At 37.4% G+C, this 17,582-nt stretch overlaps 1 protein-coding gene across 1 annotated transcript; it reads right to left on the bottom strand.

The window, feature by feature from the left end:
* Window positions 1-7,348: 7,348 nt before the first annotated feature.
* On the bottom strand, window positions 7,349-17,411 carry LOC115628621 (ATP-binding cassette sub-family G member 1). The gene is made up of 8 exons (XM_030524807.1): window positions 17,253-17,411; window positions 15,905-16,299; window positions 14,617-14,940; window positions 14,394-14,526; window positions 13,158-14,328; window positions 12,981-13,081; window positions 7,634-7,922; window positions 7,349-7,580 (listed from the first exon to the last, which is right to left on the bottom strand). Exons 2-8 carry the CDS (start codon window positions 16,174-16,176, stop codon window positions 7,369-7,371), a joined length of 2,502 nt encoding a protein of 833 aa, XP_030380667.1. The 5' UTR covers window positions 16,177-16,299; window positions 17,253-17,411; the 3' UTR covers window positions 7,349-7,368.
* Between the last annotated feature and the right edge of the window lie 171 nt (window positions 17,412-17,582).

Genomic DNA, 17,582 nt, shown 5'->3' with positions numbered 1-17,582 from the left:
CTCTTAACACACAGAGCAATACATAGCTGACCTGATCGGGCTTGGAAAAGCAGTTTGACAAGTTAAGAGATTCAGTGAGCATCTCTCTCGCCGCCATTGCAGTATGCTAAGCACAGCCTTGTTACTTCTTGTTGCCGTTGTAGTCGTTTTTTCTGCTACCCGTACTCTTATTGCTCATTGCTGCCTTTTACCTGTTGCATTGCATGAGCTGCTTTGTTGTTAGATGGTTAGATGGTTAAATGGTAAGATGCGAAGAGGAGAGCTGAAGGATGGAAAACATTTTTCACTTGTTGCAGTTTCGTTTTTCATTTTCTTGTACAAGCTTGTGCTCAGCTCTCTTAGAAGTGGTACGAGTATATTTTGCAGTTGCTTCGTGCTTCAAGCGGCTCAACTATGCAGTTACCTCTTAGACTTCAGTCAGATTGTAGCCCCAGCGTATCGTGTAGTTGTGTGTATACTCGTAAGTTAAGCTGACTAGATTCAATAGCCACCGGCGACTCACACACAACAATAACAATAACAACAGCAACATTAATAAAAATAACTTACCTACTTGTGCTCCCAAGTAGTCGTTCCTGTAGCTGTCGCGTTGAGATCGCGTGCTTTCTCGATCGCAGAGCCAGTGTCTGGAACTCAAGTATTTGGTTCAAGAACATGAAATTCTTATGTGAGTTTCAGCGTTTTGCTCTACCTCTTTTGCAGTGTGTGAGTGAGTATGGCTTTTATGAACATTTTTGTTTGATTTGCCACTTTTGCTGCCTCCTTGGACTGTCTTACCATAAAAACGGGTTTTAAATTAAAATTATCGCCGGTCATTTTTCTTATGCTTAGTTTTTGTTTACTTCATTTTCTTTGTTGTTAACACGGATGCCATTTTTCTAATTCTATTTTGTTACTAATTTAATCTCTGCTTTTCTGACTTTCAGTCATTTTATTAGCTATTTTATTTGTCATATCTGAAAATGGGTGATATTTCGCCAAGTATACTAAAAAGTCTGAATGAGCTCCACAGGAAGAAGGAGGCGCAGCAGACCCTATGATATAGTCATATACTATAGTTACACGAACATACATACACGAACATATATATGGCATTACCAGTCTTAAGATGGAACATAGAATTTTCTTTACCAGACATGCACGAATATCATAAACCATATATGAATTATCTGTGCAATAATCACTCTTGGTAAAATGTCTTTGTTTATTTAGATATTGGTACTTATAAATAATATAATGCCACACTACTATTCTTTTTAATAAATCGCAATAAATCCTAAGCTGGACAAATTTTGGTCTATTTTTCCTGATGAACCACTCCCAACACTTCTCACCCACCATAAGCTTTGGTTAAAGGTGTTATTTTGTAAATATATATATATATATATATTGCATATCAATTAAGGTACAATCGTTTTGGAACATTATTTATGAGGGAGTCACACACCTGAAACCCACCCAGATTTTCAAAACGAACCGGCGAATACACATTTGTACTAAATTGAACAAAAGAGAAAGCTACAGTCGAGCAAGATTCCAAAAAATAAAATAACTCGTCCTTTCTCGCACCTGGGAGAATCTGGATGCCAACTTTCGTTATTTCAGCTTTTATAGTTTCTGCGATCCTAGCGTTCATCCAGACAGACAGACGGACGGACGGACATGTCTACATCGATTTCTCTCGTCATGCTGATTCAGAATATATGTATATGCTTTATGGTTACATGAGGTTTTCAACACTGGTCTACTCAAGTCAATCAGTTCACTAATGACAAAGTTATTCAATATCTACATACCGACATAAAAGATGGCGCACCCTGTACATACATACGTTTATGTACATACATATATATGTATGTAGTAAAAAGGGCAAGTAACTTTCAGAATATTTGTAGAATTTTGCAAAGATATTTGGTCAACTTATGAAACTGCATAGCATATAAAAGAGCATACTTTTATAGGTGTATGTAGGTGTACATATGTACAAACGAGTACATTATTATATTTATTTCTTCTATGCTTCAATGCAAAGTTCAGAAGTCATACTACAAAACCTATTCTTACTTCTTACATACCGGCAGAGATTATATTTATGCTATAACTTCCTTCAACATTGAGCTATCATGTTGAAACTTGGCATACGGACACATAAGCACTAACTGGATGTAACTGCCAAATGTGATTTTAAAATTCCAAGAATTACGGAAGTTATAAAAATAATCACAAATAGCGGGGAGTGGCGGGTGCATCAGAAAAGAAACACAAACTCGGACTTAGAAGAATTAGGGTGCCAAGTTTGGTTGTTCTAGCTCCTATACTTTCTGAAATCCTTGCGTTCATTCAGAAAGACAGACAGACGGACATGGCTAGATCGACCCGTCTTGTCATCCTTATCAAGAATATATATACTTTGTGGGGTCTGCCCAGCCTCCTTCTGTGTGTTACATACATTTGCACAAAACTAGTATAGCCTTTTACCCTTTGGGTACAGGCTATACAAATCGCTTGAGTCATTTAAACTATTATATACTCGTATATGCACATTATGGTATTCTGCGAGTAGGTAGATTGACATCCTACCGAAACGGCTCATAGATTAATGCCATTATTGCCTCCGTCCCACGTCACCATTTATTTGCTCTAAACTTTGTTTCCCATAAATAGCAAAGTCAACCGTTTCGTGGACCTCACTCAAGAAGAGAAACATGCTTATTTTGCCCAGCTCGGCAATGGGATGATCCCCACCTAAAGCTGTACCGATGCCAACCGCGGAGCCGTCAGCTTCACTCCAAAGCCCTACCACAAGGGACCCCCAAATGCTGGAAGACGGTCTTCAAGGAATCGGCAAAACTAGAGCAGGCCCAATGACCCTTATATGTGGTGGCCAGAGGCAAATCAATCAGCTGGTTAAAGACGAGCTGGTCAAGCTCTTGTCTCTGCAAAAGACCGTACTAAGATTGTGTACCGGCACAGTGCCTCCAATTGTTACCCCACCAAAAAAAATCTAAACCGCCATCGCACCGCATAGACCGGCGTCATAAATCGAAATTTGAGAGCCAACAAAATATGGAGCGGAAAAGTACTAAGAGTGCCCGGACCTTGGTGAAAGGTAGCGGGCAGAAGAGACGAAGCAAGACTGTAGGCGGCTGCCAATTCCCTGACTTGCTGAAAGCAGTTAACTGTGGCCCAACAATGCGGGATGATGTCCAAAGCACCCGCATAACTGAGAATGGCAGCCTGCTGCTGCAACTAAGCATAGCCACAGCTCATGGCTAAGGAAAACTGCATGCAGCAGGTAAGAAGACTTTCCATGGGATTGCCGACGTAAAAGGCCTGACGGAACACGCTCTGCTAGAAATCGGCGACCTGGATTAGCTCACTACCAATGAGGAGATATGTGTAATGGTAACAGCCAATGTGGGGATTCTTAACATAGACCACCAGTCAGTAAAGTCAATTCGAAAGGCACGTGGTGGAAAACTATTTGCAGCTCTTTCACTATCTGCGGATAAGACCAAGTCACAACTAGAACTCGATAGGATCCGAATCGGAAGATATGCCGAAGACGAATCGTCGTTGACCCTACGCGGAGCTATAAGAGCCTGAACTGGGCACACAGCAGCGAGATGCATGAGCAGCAAGGATTTAAAAGGAAACTCTTTTAAATTGTCATATCGCAAGAACTTGTATCAAGGTTTTAAAATCACTGCAGCATGGCAGAGCACTTACCTGACTTGGCTATTCTAAGTGAGCTGTTTAACGCACTGAAAGATGCCAGATGGTCGGACCAATCTGGTAAACACGCGCTTTGGCTAAGTGGACCTCGTGGGACTCAACTGAGAGAAATTGGGGCATGCAGAATCTTTTTGCGCGCAAAAGCTTGTGGCCTGTGCTTATATAGTTGCTACCTCGCCCCTAGCTTAAGAATAAATGAGTTTTCAGCAAATCGCCATAGGGTCATATTATCTCCACGAATGCTCGTGGCTGTACCCTAGTCGAAATAATGGTCAATGGGTGACTTCTAGAAGTCGCGAGGCTATAATCTCAACAGTCGGGAAAACAACTAGTAACCAACTGTACGGAGCCCGACCGAAGAACACGTACTGTATTAATACTCTGGTGCCTTCTTGGAAGCTCTAGCTGAAATCACACTGACTGGCAATCCCCAGAGCATTGCGGTAGAAGCGGTGGCCGGGCTACATGCGATGCTAGCATGACCTAGTCATGATTCCATTTTTAATCGCTCTAGGAGAAGCTGAGAAGAGAAGGACACTCCCATCTCTCTTGTGGGCGTAATACTGGAGTGAAATTGTAATCTATTTATAATTATTTACTTTTATTTTGACTATCATACAATAGGTACCACAAACTGCATCGTCAGGTTCGCTCTGCCTCTTGTTTTTGCTTCTACCGGGATTGCTGGACTGTTCTCTCTCTCTCTCTCTCTCTTGTTATTAATTAAGTAGTACCCAAAGGGTAAAAGGCTATACATACTAGTTTTGTGCGAATGTATGTAACATACAGAAGGACGCGAGGGAGACTCCACAAAGATTATTGATCAGGATAACAAGACGAGTCGATATAGCCATGTCCGTTTGTCTATTTTTATACTCTGTACATGAAATGTACAATAGTATACTAGGTTTGCGCGTAACGGGCAGAAGGAGGTGTGGCAGACCCAACAAAGTATATATATTCTTGATCAGCATGACAAGAGGAGTCGATCTATGTCTGTCTGTCCGTATGAGCACCTGGATCTCAGAAACTATAAGAGATAGAGACACCAAATTTTGCACAAAGATGCCTTATGTGTGTACGCTGTGCAAGTTTGTTTTTTCCATTCGTATAATCGCCTATATCTCGGGGGCTATAAGACCTAGGGATATCAAATTTAAAGTCCAAGATGCCTTATGTGAATACGCAGAAAATGTGTATTTTGGAATTTCCCTCCCTCCCCCCTCTCCACAACAAATCGTAACTCCCGTAATTCTTGGAATTTTGAACTCAAACTTAGAAAATACCCCCAGTTAGTGATTATGTGTCCGTATGCCAAGTTTCACTATGATAGACCGATTAAACAAGAAGTTATAGCCATAAATATATTTGCTGCTCCAGCGCTGCCCATGCACTGCTCGCATCTGTTGTTGGTGTTGCTGTTTTTTTGACTGCAAACATGTTTACACAGACACGAATAGACGTACATAGACATTCATTGCTTTGTATATGTGCAATTATACACCCTTTACGTGAGTTCGAATACCGAGAGAGGTAAAATAGGTTTTTTTTAATTTCTATAATTATTCTAAGCATATGTACAGAGATTTCAAAGACGGGACACCCGACTTTAGCTTTTTTACTTGTTCTGAATGAACGCAAGGATCTCAGAAAGTATAGGAGCTAGAACAACCAAACTTGGATCCATATTCTTATAAGTCCGAGAAAATACAAGCCTAACTTCTTTTTCGATGCACATCCCAACTCCCCCGCTATAGGTGATTTTCAATAACTCCTGTAATCCTTGAAATTTTGAACTCATATTTGCTAACTACGTCCAGTTATTGATAGTGTGTCCGTATGCCCAGTTTTATCATGATATGTCAATTATTATGAAAGTTATAAATATAATCTCTGCCCAAGCTCTGACTACAGTTGTTGTTGTTGCTGCTTTGACCTATATCCGTACTGCATACCTAAACGCGCATTGACACGATTCCGATATAAATGTATGTATGCTGTTGAAATCAACACTTATGCATGTATGCATGTGTTGAATGTTTATAGCCTGTGCCCAAAGGGTAAATGGCTATACTAGCTTATATTTAATTAATTGATCATATTAATAAAAAAAATGTTTAATTAATTTTTTTTTGTGGGGTGAGTACAGGTTATTTAAGAGTTGAGCCCTTGAGTGGGCTCTTTAGCATTCCTTTCTTGTATTGTGCTATGTTCGTGTTTTTTTGGCTCAACACGAATGCGCACTGCCACGCAAAAATTGGAATTTGCAAAACGATCACGCGTGTCACGAAGTGCCACGATCGAACACACAACTCTACTTATACACAGTTTCTCCTAAGCAACGAGATTATGGTTAAACGTGTATTTTTGGCCGTGGTATATACCGAATAGTATAAACACTTTAATCTCAAAATTTGGAATTTTGATTCATCTAGATCCAGAAAGGGGCCTTTCAGTTTCTTTTTGATGTACCACTCATTCAGCCACCAGCTACTCACCTGATAAAGCTATTTTTTTTACAATATTATAGTTCTTGGTATTACGATTAATTTTTTCATACATATAATAAGCGTTAAAAGTTTATTTAGCTATTAGTGTTATCTTTATAGCAAGATTTTTAGAATTATTGCCAGAAATAGAATTCCCTGTTTATATTCGACCAACTGTACGGAATAAATAGAATAAATAGAATACGTTCGGCGTGCGCAACGCTTGTATACTATATAAGTATCTATAGATTTATTTAATGCGATATAAGGATTAAATATGATTTATTTATTTGCTATTTTTTTTGCCAAATGCTTTTCTATGTACATGTATATTCTTAACACTATTTTATAAAATTCAATTTGCTTATTATTACAATATTATCACAAATTATACATAAGTGGCGAATATTTTTTTAATTATTTTTTTGTGATGTTCAATTGCTATCATTCTACAAAAAATTAGATATATAACCATAGTCCGTACATATATTATTTTAAAATACTTACAGTTACTATATACTATTTTGTAATAACATAAGTTATAATTGCATTATATCACCGAATTATCCGAAAATAAAAGAGTTTGTAAAGTTTAATTGAAAGTTTGCGCTACGTACATAAGTGAACAAAATGTGATCTCGTTATTTGTCGCATTGATATTTAAGAGTATAAAACATAGGGACGGAGCGATCGCCAGAATATTGGGAAACTGCTACATGTTTATTTCTAAATTCAAACAGCTATGGATTTAAAGATGCTCTAGTTTTCATTGACACACCGCGATATGATTAAATGCGGAGTCTTCACTGCTTTGGTCATAGGAGGTAACATTTTATATATGTATTTATATATACTCGTATGTATACTACTTGTATGGTGTCAAATAAAAAGTGTACGTCCACGTTAAAGATATGAATGAACAAACTTTATGTTTAATACCAATTTCCATGGTGTAAGTAAATTCTTTTACTTAGAATACAAATATAAAGTACATCATTCCGTAATGCGCGTATTACATACACAAATACACGTATATATATATATATATATATATATATATATATATATATATATATATATATATATATATATATATATATATATATATATATATATATGTGTGCACGCGCGCCTTTGAACGCTTTTAACGTATCATATGTAACTTCCACCGCAATACAAAATACGCTATAATTCGCAATGCAAAGAAGGTACCTATTAGAGCCACGGCGTCGACCCAAAAGAGCGCGTTATCCATGGACATTTCCTCTAGAAATTTCTTGGGACTTCTGTAATGACAGTATATGGTGCTGCACTGGAGCTTGGCTCGATCCATTCCATAAATGGCAACCATTGCCCCTTTAAAAATAAAAATGTTATGAACGTATATATATAGTAATATAGGTACTCACCCTCAAACCCATAACGGACGTAGCTAACGTAGGACACCCACTGCAAGTATCCCGGTATTGTATCAAAATTAACAAAAAATCCAGAAAACAATATGGTGGGTATTGTTGTGACGGGTCCTAGAAAAACACCAGTCTCAATGTTCATACCAGCGCCAATAAGCAGACCCAGTGACTGAGCCACTAGAGATGTTAGCACACAAATAAGAACAAACATAGAAATTCGCTCCAATTCCATAGGCTGGGAAGTCAGACAATAGACTACAAGCACGTAAACGCTAGAGAAGACAATCTATGTAAAAAATAAATGGATTTGAACTATTAGAAATGAGCCGATAACATATTTTCCCCAGTGGTAATTTTACCCACACATTTTTCAGTTTTCTTATGTACGGGTCTTATATCTTCTGATATAAACGACACCAATGCTCCAATCTTTAGGTTGTTAGGTTGGGATATCAAATTTAAAGTCCAAGATGCCTTATGTGAATACGCAGAAAATATGTATTTTGGAATTTCCCTCCCTTCCCCCTCTCCTCCGCAAATCGAAACTCCCGTAAATCATGGAATTTTGAACTCAAATTTGGGAAATACTCCCAGTTAGTCATTATGTGTCCGTATGCCATGTTTCACTATGATAGACCGATTTAACAAGAAGTTATAGCCAAATATATTTGCTGCTCCAGCGCTGCCCAAGCGCTACCCGCAGCTGTTGTTGATGATGGGCTTTGGTACACTCACATAGACGCAATAGCTTTGTATATGTGCAATTATACACCCTTTGCATAAGTTCGAATACCGAGAGAGGTAAAATAGATCCAAATTTTATTTTTTAATTTTCTTAATTTTTGTATTTTCTATAATTATTGTAAACATATGTACAGAGTATTTCAATGTCGGGACACCCGACTTTAGCTTTTTAACTTGTTTAAAATAATTTTTATACCTGTACCTAAAGGGTAAAAGGGTATACTAGTTTTGTGCAAATGTACACGGAACACACAGAAGGCGGCGTGGCAGACTCCACAAAGTATATATATTATTGATCAGGATCACAAGACAAGTCTATATAGCCATGTCCGTCTGTCCGGCCGTCTGTATGAGCGCAAGGATCTCAGAAGGTACAAGAGCTAGAATTACAAAACTTGGCATCTAGTTTCCCCTAAGCCCTAGGCAGGTCAAATTTGTTTTTTTTTAATCTGATACACCCCCCGCTATAAGTCCATAACTCCCGCAATTCTTGGGATTTCGGAATTTAAAATTTGACAATTACATCCAGTTTGTGATTATGTGTCCGTATGCCAAGTTTTATCATGATAGGTCAATTCTGAAGGAAGTTATAGCCGTAAACATAATCTCTGCCGAAGCTCTGCCCGCCCCGTTGTTGTTGTTGCTGCTTTGGTACAACTTTGTACATATAGTACATGCATATAAACACGCAGAGACACGATTTTGATGTAAATTTATGCTGTTGAAACTATACATGAACATGTCTCCACTTTTGTAAGTATGAATTGAATAATTTGTACTTAATTAAATTAAATAATTTTTTTTTTTAATTTTTTTCTTTTTGTTGGGAGGTATAGGGTATTTAAGAGTTGAGCGCGCTCGACTTTAGCATTCCTTTCTTGTTAAAATTAACTTATAAAACAAATATATAACACATACACTGGTCGGCACAATTATTTTGACGAGAAGAAAATCATACATTTTTGTCAATAACTGGTTATTGGTTTAAGATATCAAAGGAAACTTTTTTTCTCAATTCCATATTGGTATTACAAACTTAAAAATAATTCAAAGGATATATTTTTATAAGAACTTTTAAAATTATAAATCAAGGTAATTTTCATGGGTTGGCATAAGTATTTTGACAATGGATATTAACAAAAAAAACAAAGCTTAATACTAAACAAAACATAAGAAATTGATGGTAGATTAATAAAATGTATACCCGCCTTTGGCTTCGATAACTTTTTGAAGACGTCTTGGAACTGAGTCCACTAAATTTTGAAGGACCTCTAATGGTATCTCTTTCCAAAGAGAAGTGACCTCGGAAATAGTTTCTTCTTCGGTTTTATGCAAAGACGCATTTCTTTTACGTTTTACAAGAGACCACACATTCTCAATAACGTTTAAGTCCGGACTTTGTGGTGGCCAATCCAGAGTAGTAACACCAACATCGCTTAAAAATGCTCTTATCATTTTGCTTTTGTGGCATGGGGCGTTATCCTGTTGCAGGATAAATGATTCTCCAATCAGCCTGTCACCGGAAGGGAATGCGTTTTCGTTAAGGGTACTCAAATATTGTTGCTGGTTCATTGAGCCGGTGATGGGAACGAAATCACCTAACCCATTGTACGCAATGCATCCCCAGAACATGACTGAGCCTCCGCCATGGCTCACTTTTTGACATACGGGGATATTTTTTTGTCTTTGAAACTGTGGGAGCCTTACAAAAATCTTTGTTTTTGATGAATTATATTCAAAGGAGCTTTCATCTGTCCATAGAACGCTTCTCCAAAACTCTTTTGGCTTATGCAGATGCTCCTTTGCAAAAGCCAATCTTTTGAGCTTGTTCACCTTTGATATGTAAGGTATGTCCTTCGCTTTGTATGTCTTAAAATCTTCTTCTTTTAGGCGTCGCCGAACAGTACGCTCACTGATTGGAGTCTTGGTCGACTTATTCCATTGATCTGCAGCAGCTTGCGGCTTTAAATGAATATTTTTTTTAAATTCCCGCAATAGGACTCGATCTTCAATGGGTGTTGTTTTGCGGTTAGCACCTGATCTAGGCAAGTTTTTGACGTCATTGTGGGTCTTATATTTGTTAATTTGATAGTGGACTGTTTGCCGCGACAAATTATATTCATTTGCAATGTCTTTTGGTGCTACGCCGGCATTAAACTTCGCCACTATTGAGGCTCTAACAACATAACTTAATTCTGTCTTTTTTACCATTGTATCGATTACTTTTGAATCAAATTTTAATGAAAATAATGTAAAAAGGTCAACAAAAATTGTTACACCAAAGTTATTTTAGTATCACTTGATAAAACGTACGCGAAAACGGCGACAAGGTTTGGTCAAAATACTTATGCCGTGCCTGAATCCGCAGTCAACTCACATTGTCATTTGTAGAAAAAAGGTGTGAAGAGTAATAGACAAAATATTTTGCCTACATATTGTTGTTGCTATGAACTCAATATCCCGTATGAAAATTGTACCGTTATTCCTTGAAACTAAAAGCAACCAGCACCGATAGTCGTGAGTACAGTTCGTCAAAATAATTGTGCCGACCAGTGTACTTGTACGTAGAGTCGGAAAGTTTCAAAAGAATACATTAAAGTTAATCAATTACGGAAGTTATAGCGGGATAGTGGTGCGATGCATCAGAAAAAAAATGTTCCTTTATCGGGCTTTGCATACCAAGTTTGGTATTAGGAGGAAGGAAGCAAGGAAATCGAACTTGATTCTGCAGTTTGTAGGCGTAGTACTAGAGTGAAATTGTTTCGTTAATAACCTTTTTTTAGAACGACCGATTTGGGTGAAATTCAAAACAATATCAGATATACCAGTATTACCTGTGAAAAGTTTTGTTTATGTACTAGCTTTTGAAATGTGGCCAATATTGACGAAATTCTTTAGCGGAGAGAGGGGAAGAAAATAAATAAAATAAAATAAACTCGTATAGACTACTGGCTAGGAGCGTTTAAATACCAAGTTTTGTTAATGTGCGCTCAGCCATTTCCAGGAGTTCGTCCAGACCGACGGACGGACATGTCTAGATTAGTTGGTCAGGTCATACTGATATAGAATATTTATACTGTATGGGTCGGAAATGCTTTCTTCTGCCTGTTACATACTTTGCGCAAACTTAATACACTCTTTTTACAGGGTATAAACAAGTGAAAAAGGTAAAGTCGGGTGTCCCGATTTTAAAATACTCTCTACATATGTGTAGAACAATTATAGAAATTAAAACAAGTAGAGAAGCTAAAGTCGGGTGTCCTGACATTGAAGTACTCTGTATATATAGTATGTGTAGGATATTTATAGCAATTAAACAAATTACGAACATGAATAAACAAATTCTTAACGATTTTACCTCCCTTGGAATTCGAACTCACGTTAAGGGTGTATAATTGCACATTTGCATAGGAATTGTGTCTGTATGTGAATTTATACGTATCTATGCGTGGCTGTGTCTGATGTATGCAGCACAGAGTTGAGTCAAAGCAGCAACAACAACAACAGCTGCGCTTGGGCAGAGATTACATTTATTGATACAATTTCCTTTCAAATTAATGATTAAATATAGCACACAGACACATAATCACTAATTGGAGGTATTTGCAAATTTTAATGATAAATTCAAAGAATTACGGTAGCTAATTCACTATTTGTGCGGGCGAGGGTGAGGGGGGAATATTCTGAAATGCACACTTTTTACGTAAACTTTGATGCTCGTATAGCGTACTAGATTTCCTATGTGTAATCTGTGTACAAATGTTTTGGTGTCTCTATCTCATATAGCCTCTGAAATCCAGGTAATCATACGGACAGGGTTCATTTCATGTTCAGAGTACACCTAGCCCTCACTTAACGCGGGGGTTACGTTCCTTGAAAACGGGGTTACGTTCCTAGACTTCGAAAAATACCTACACAAATTTTTGATGTTAAATTTATTAGTTTCAAACACATAAAAATGTTAACTCAAATGGCAAGTTTTCAAATAATACTCTGTACATATGCTTAGAATAATTATAGAAATTAAATAAATTAAGAGAATTAAAAAAAATTTTTTTGATCGATTTTACTTCTCTCGGTATTCGAACTCACGTATAATTGCACATTTACATAGCAATTGCGTTAAGGAAAATCTCGATTTACGGGGGAGAGGGAGGGAAATTCCAAAAAACACATTTTCTGCTTATTCACATAAGGCATCTTCGACTAAAATTTGGTATCCCTAGATTATATGGTCTGCGATATATAGATGATTATACGAACGGAAAATCGGGAAAACCCCCATAGGGGGCGATTTTATCAATCGCATAAGAACGAGGGTTTTCACCGTGTTAAAAGATAGCGATTTTGTAATCGCGTTAGACCGAGCTCGCATTAAAAGAGATGCGTTAAGGGAGGGCTAGGTGTGTAAACATTAAAAGCCACATAAACTTGTATTGTCTTGGCATATCACGTTTGTCCTGCCTAAAATAGCGCATATACTATAAAAGATACTATATATACAAGATACGGGCAGACATGTGGCCAAATTAAAATGGCATCATATTGCATTACATATACATATGTATGTACATATGTTATACAATATATAGTACATTACCTGAAAGGGCATATCAGCTATGGTTTTAGCAAAGTAAAAGGCCTTTAAGGAGTACCAATAGTTTAGATGCTCACGCACAAACACTGACATCTCGGTCGGAACTATTGATAAAAAAATATAGATATATGTACATATGTTAAAAGATAATTGTCATAAAATTTATGAGAGTTCACTTACAGGTCAATATAGTTGGCATCATAGCTGTAAACATAGTGAACAGAGTGGTGAAAAATATACACCCCGCGTTGCTCATCACTTTGCTGGCGTCATTTCCTACATCATAGTATATAGCACCTATTAGCGCACCTACAATTATGTGTGATGCCAATCTCAAATGTGTCAGCATTCGGTCCCGTAATATTGTTTTAAATGATCGTTTTAAAAGTATCCAGAACTGCGTCCAACTACTAGTTGGAAACCCCGTCTTATTTGGAAGCGTTACAACACTCTCATGGGAGTCTAATAAGGATGTCATGCAGCCAACCATAGCATTGGTTCCACCAGATACCGCGTTTTGACTCTGTCCGCCCTTCGAGGAGCTATAACTGCAACTGTCATCATTGCTCATTCCATTGGTGCATGGCATGTTTATGACTGTACGGTCTGAATTTTGTAATTGTTTCGCCTGAGGCTGTGGTGGTTGCAAGTCTGCTAATTTATCCTTATTTTCAGTAATAGATACGAATTGCTTTGATAACATTTCTTCATTGGCAGTCGATACGTCATTAGTTGTATTTGTGCTGCTACCTTTTCCGATATCATTTCTGCCTCCTTTGATAATGTCATTGACCGCCATTAAATCCACTCCGTAGTCTTTGTGTGTATACTTTTTGCACATACCGCTTTTGACTGCCTGAACTAGCTTTTGCACTGCTTCACCGTATTCTCCCGAAGCCACTTCTAGAACATAGTCTGCGGGATTATGGTAGGATGGGCACTCGTAGCCTAGAGAGGATAAATACGGCACCAGGCCACGCACTCGACCCTCGTACATACATTGGCCTTCAGCCAACAAATAAAGATGATCAAACTTTTCGAACAGACGAGCCGATGGCTGATGTATGGTACAAACTATGGTCCGTCCTCCACGAGCTAGTGATCTTAGCAGTGAGATTAGCTGAAAGCACGTGGAGCTGTCCAGTCCAGAGGTAGGCTCGTCGAAGAACATTACCGGAGGGTTGTTGACCAGCTCAAGAGCAATCGACAAACGCTTTCGTTGACCACCTGACAAATTACACGTAAGTGTGTTGACTGACTCTCTAAGACCAATTGTGTCCAGAATCTCTTCTACTACAACGCTCTTTGCATAGGTGATCATATTCTTTCCGAGTTTAAGGTTTGCAGAGACCTAAATACATAATACATTGAATTGGCAATGTGTTCCTATAGTAAAATAATCAACATTTGGTTTACCATCATCGCCTCTCGTACTGTAAGATTCCCAATAAGAACATCATCCTGCATAATGTAACAAGATAGTTTTCGAAAGCGACGTAGATTACGCTCATTGCAATTTATTAAAACCGATCCGCTGAGTTGAGAAGTTCTAACGAAAATGAAAAATAGGCAATGTAAAAAGTTAAATATCCATAAGTCCCTATTCAATTTGGGTTTTTTGTTTTTGGAATCCACTTACTTGTAGCCAGCCAAAATGTTCATTAGAGTACTCTTTCCTGCACCTGAAGGGCCCATAATAGCCGTTATCTCTCCATTCCGAAACTTTCCCGAAACACTCTTTAGTATGGTTTTGACACCATGCAATCGTCGTTCTGTCACTGAGTATGAAATATCACGGAATTCAATATCAACTGGCGGCCGTTGGGGCAGGTGCGATAATGAAATTGTGCCTTTCTTCTGGTCGTTGGGGCTGTTCTTGTTTTGTACCTTAGGTAATGGCGATTGATTTTGCTGCGTGGTGTTGTTGCCTTTGAGCTCGCCATTGCAAAGATTAATTTGAGAGCTAGAGAGAAGTAAAAATTGTTAAATTTTTGTTGTATTAAGTACTCATACATATTACAACAGCGACGGTATTAGGTTGTTATACTCTGTACATGAAATGTACTAGAGTATAGTATACCAATTACAAAGTTCCAAAGTTTATGTTTCAAGCTGCTTTAGTCGTCAGCGTCGTTATGATAAATACAACGCTGCCGTTAGCGACCAGCTACTGACTGGTCTGGCAAGTTTTATTGCTTTGTTTATATTTTCCCGCATATATGTATGTATGTCGGTCTGTTCGTTCAAACGAACCCGCGAGTACATTTCAAGTGCACATGTACCCAGTTGCACTTAAAAAAGCTTCGACAAATCGAAATCGTTAAAGCAACGACAACAAAGAAAAGCAACATCTGCAAAATACATTACAAAGTTACAAACATGAAGAAAGTTTGGATGAAGACAGGAGAAGCTAGTGCAAACTTTAACTCTCGATTTATCATTTTTCTTGAATATTCATTTCATGTTCTTAATAAACGTGTCAACAAAATGTTAAAATCTTAATTAGTTCATTAAGGGGTGGTGGGGGCAATGGTCATGATGGGTTGATTGACAAATTAATAATTCATAGATGGCGAAGGTTAAAATACAAATATATGCATGTATATACATATAGTACATAGATATGAATGTAGTACCTTCGTGATTGGCAAAATAATAAAATACCATTGATTTCACAGCTGACTTGAGATACAAATGTGCACACGAGTATGACATAAAATTAGTGAAACCACTTAAAAGTAAAAATTCCTCTTAAGATAAAAATTAACAACTAATCATTTTTAAATTCACAATCAACAAAAAGTTTCATTGAATGCCATGTTCCACTAATCTCACATGTTTTATTTTATTTATAATTCCTAATGGTTCTTAAAGGTCCAAAGTTCTATGTTACGTCACTTCACAAATCCATGCAATTCAATACTCACCAGGTTTTTTTATCTGTCGTGCAAAGGGTATTATCCGTATCCTTTGGCTGATGTAGCGGTAATGGGTTCTGCAGCTTACTAAAGACTGGCATTGGTAGCTGATTATCATTGATAGTTGCATTTGTAGGTACTGGACTGTTTTTGCAGCTGCTATAGCCCAAGAAATTGGGAGTTGTTAAAGTTGTCGTTGTTGTTTGGGCAGACAATAAGAGTGTGCTACAGGCATTATCTTTAACTACCAGGGGTACTTTGACGACGTTCAACTCGTCCATGGCGTGTTCTTGCTTAATACTGATTCATATGTGTTATTTATTTAGGATCCATACTAGTGAGTTATTGCATTAAACTCCCGTTCTTTTTTATTTTAGATTCCAATTCTGGTGTAAAACGCTCCTCTATATACGAATAGGAAAAAGTTAAATTAAAAATATCACCATAGTTTTTTTTAGATAAACATACTAAATTCAAGTTTGATTAATTAAACATGTGAATTACACCACTTTGAGGACATCATAAATAGGACGTGACAGTCGTAGGTTTTGAACGAATTGCGTGATCTTAAAAGTTATTTCTTCTTTTAAAATTTAAGGAAGAAGCTGCATATTTTTATAATTGCGGTAAGTTTATTATTAAATTATTATTTAACACTACTCCTTATCATTTTAATATCCGCATACATTTTCCTTGTTTGTTGTACTTTTTAGCTCACGAAACACATTTTACGTTAAGAGACAAGCGATAGCAACGCATGCGCTGCGAGAATACATTCGATTTATAAAAGACAACAATTTAGGAGATAGTCATAAATAGCTTTCAAATTAGAGAGTTTATAACGAGAACTCATGAGCAGAAAACAATTAAAATAGCGCATTATCGTAACTTTTGCATTCATGTTTAATCAACGGCAGCTTCTAATCACGTTCAATTTTTTTCAAATAAAACCATGATGTGACCAAATTTAAACATGTTTTAAGGTTCACTCGGTGAAGAACAAAACGTAGTAAGGCGAAGTGTAAAGAAAGGTTTAATCAAAATTGTCTATGTAAAAAATTATGATATGTACTTATATGAAATAGGCAGACATACATATACATATATGTATGTATGTAAGTATCTGATCCTACACATTAGTACTATACACTTATTTAAATTCGCCTGGGTGCTTTTCAACTTTAAAATCTAGAGATTACTGTCACTGCGTTTTTAATAAATTTAAATAGCTTGAAATTCACAAGACAACAATTTCCGATGTGTATAGTAGGTCTAGCAGTAGAGAGCATTTCGAACGTACAGCAAAATGCTACTCCCATGTTTCGGACTATCTAAATTTTCAGCTGCCATACACAACCTTCTATGCCTTTAAAATAAGCCAACTATTGAAAAGTCCCCAGATACAACATTTACGTATCGCGAACAAGAAAGAACTGAGTTGGTGAGCGTCGATATGCTGCTGCTAAGCTCTTCGTCAGCAGCCACAGCCGCAGCCCCGGTACCGGTTGAGTGGAACATTGCCTTTGTGTGTTATTATGTTTAGATGTGTGTGTACATGCTTGAGAGCAAGCTCTAATATGTATGTACATATACATATACGACTCTTGGTTCATTGACGAGGGGGAGGTCGGATTGCACGCACGATTTCAACGTTGGTTTCATCGTCATCTCTTTGTCTGCTATTCAT

The sequence above is a fragment of the Scaptodrosophila lebanonensis genome, unplaced genomic scaffold, assembly GCF_003285725.1.
Source record: "Scaptodrosophila lebanonensis strain 11010-0011.00,11010-0021.00 unplaced genomic scaffold, SlebRS2 tig00000118-arrow-arrow-pilon, whole genome shotgun sequence".
Taxonomy (NCBI): domain Eukaryota; kingdom Metazoa; phylum Arthropoda; class Insecta; order Diptera; family Drosophilidae; genus Scaptodrosophila; species Scaptodrosophila lebanonensis.
Note: the sequence above shows the minus strand (reverse complement) of the source record. Positions and strands in the feature narration are given on the sequence as shown.

Excerpts from the sequence above, each read along its gene's own strand:
- LOC115628621 (XM_030524807.1), bottom strand. The coding sequence starts at position 16,176 with ATGGACGAGTTGAACGTCGTCAAAGTACCCCTGGTAGTTAAAGATAAT. Across the intron at positions 14,329-14,393 it reads CAGTACGAGAGGCGATGATG|GTCTCTGCAAACCTTAAACT; the intron begins GTAAACCAAATG and ends TTATGTATTTAG. Across the intron at positions 7,923-12,980 it reads TAGCTGATATGCCCTTTCAG|ATTGTCTTCTCTAGCGTTTA; the intron begins GTAATGTACTAT and ends TTTTTTACATAG.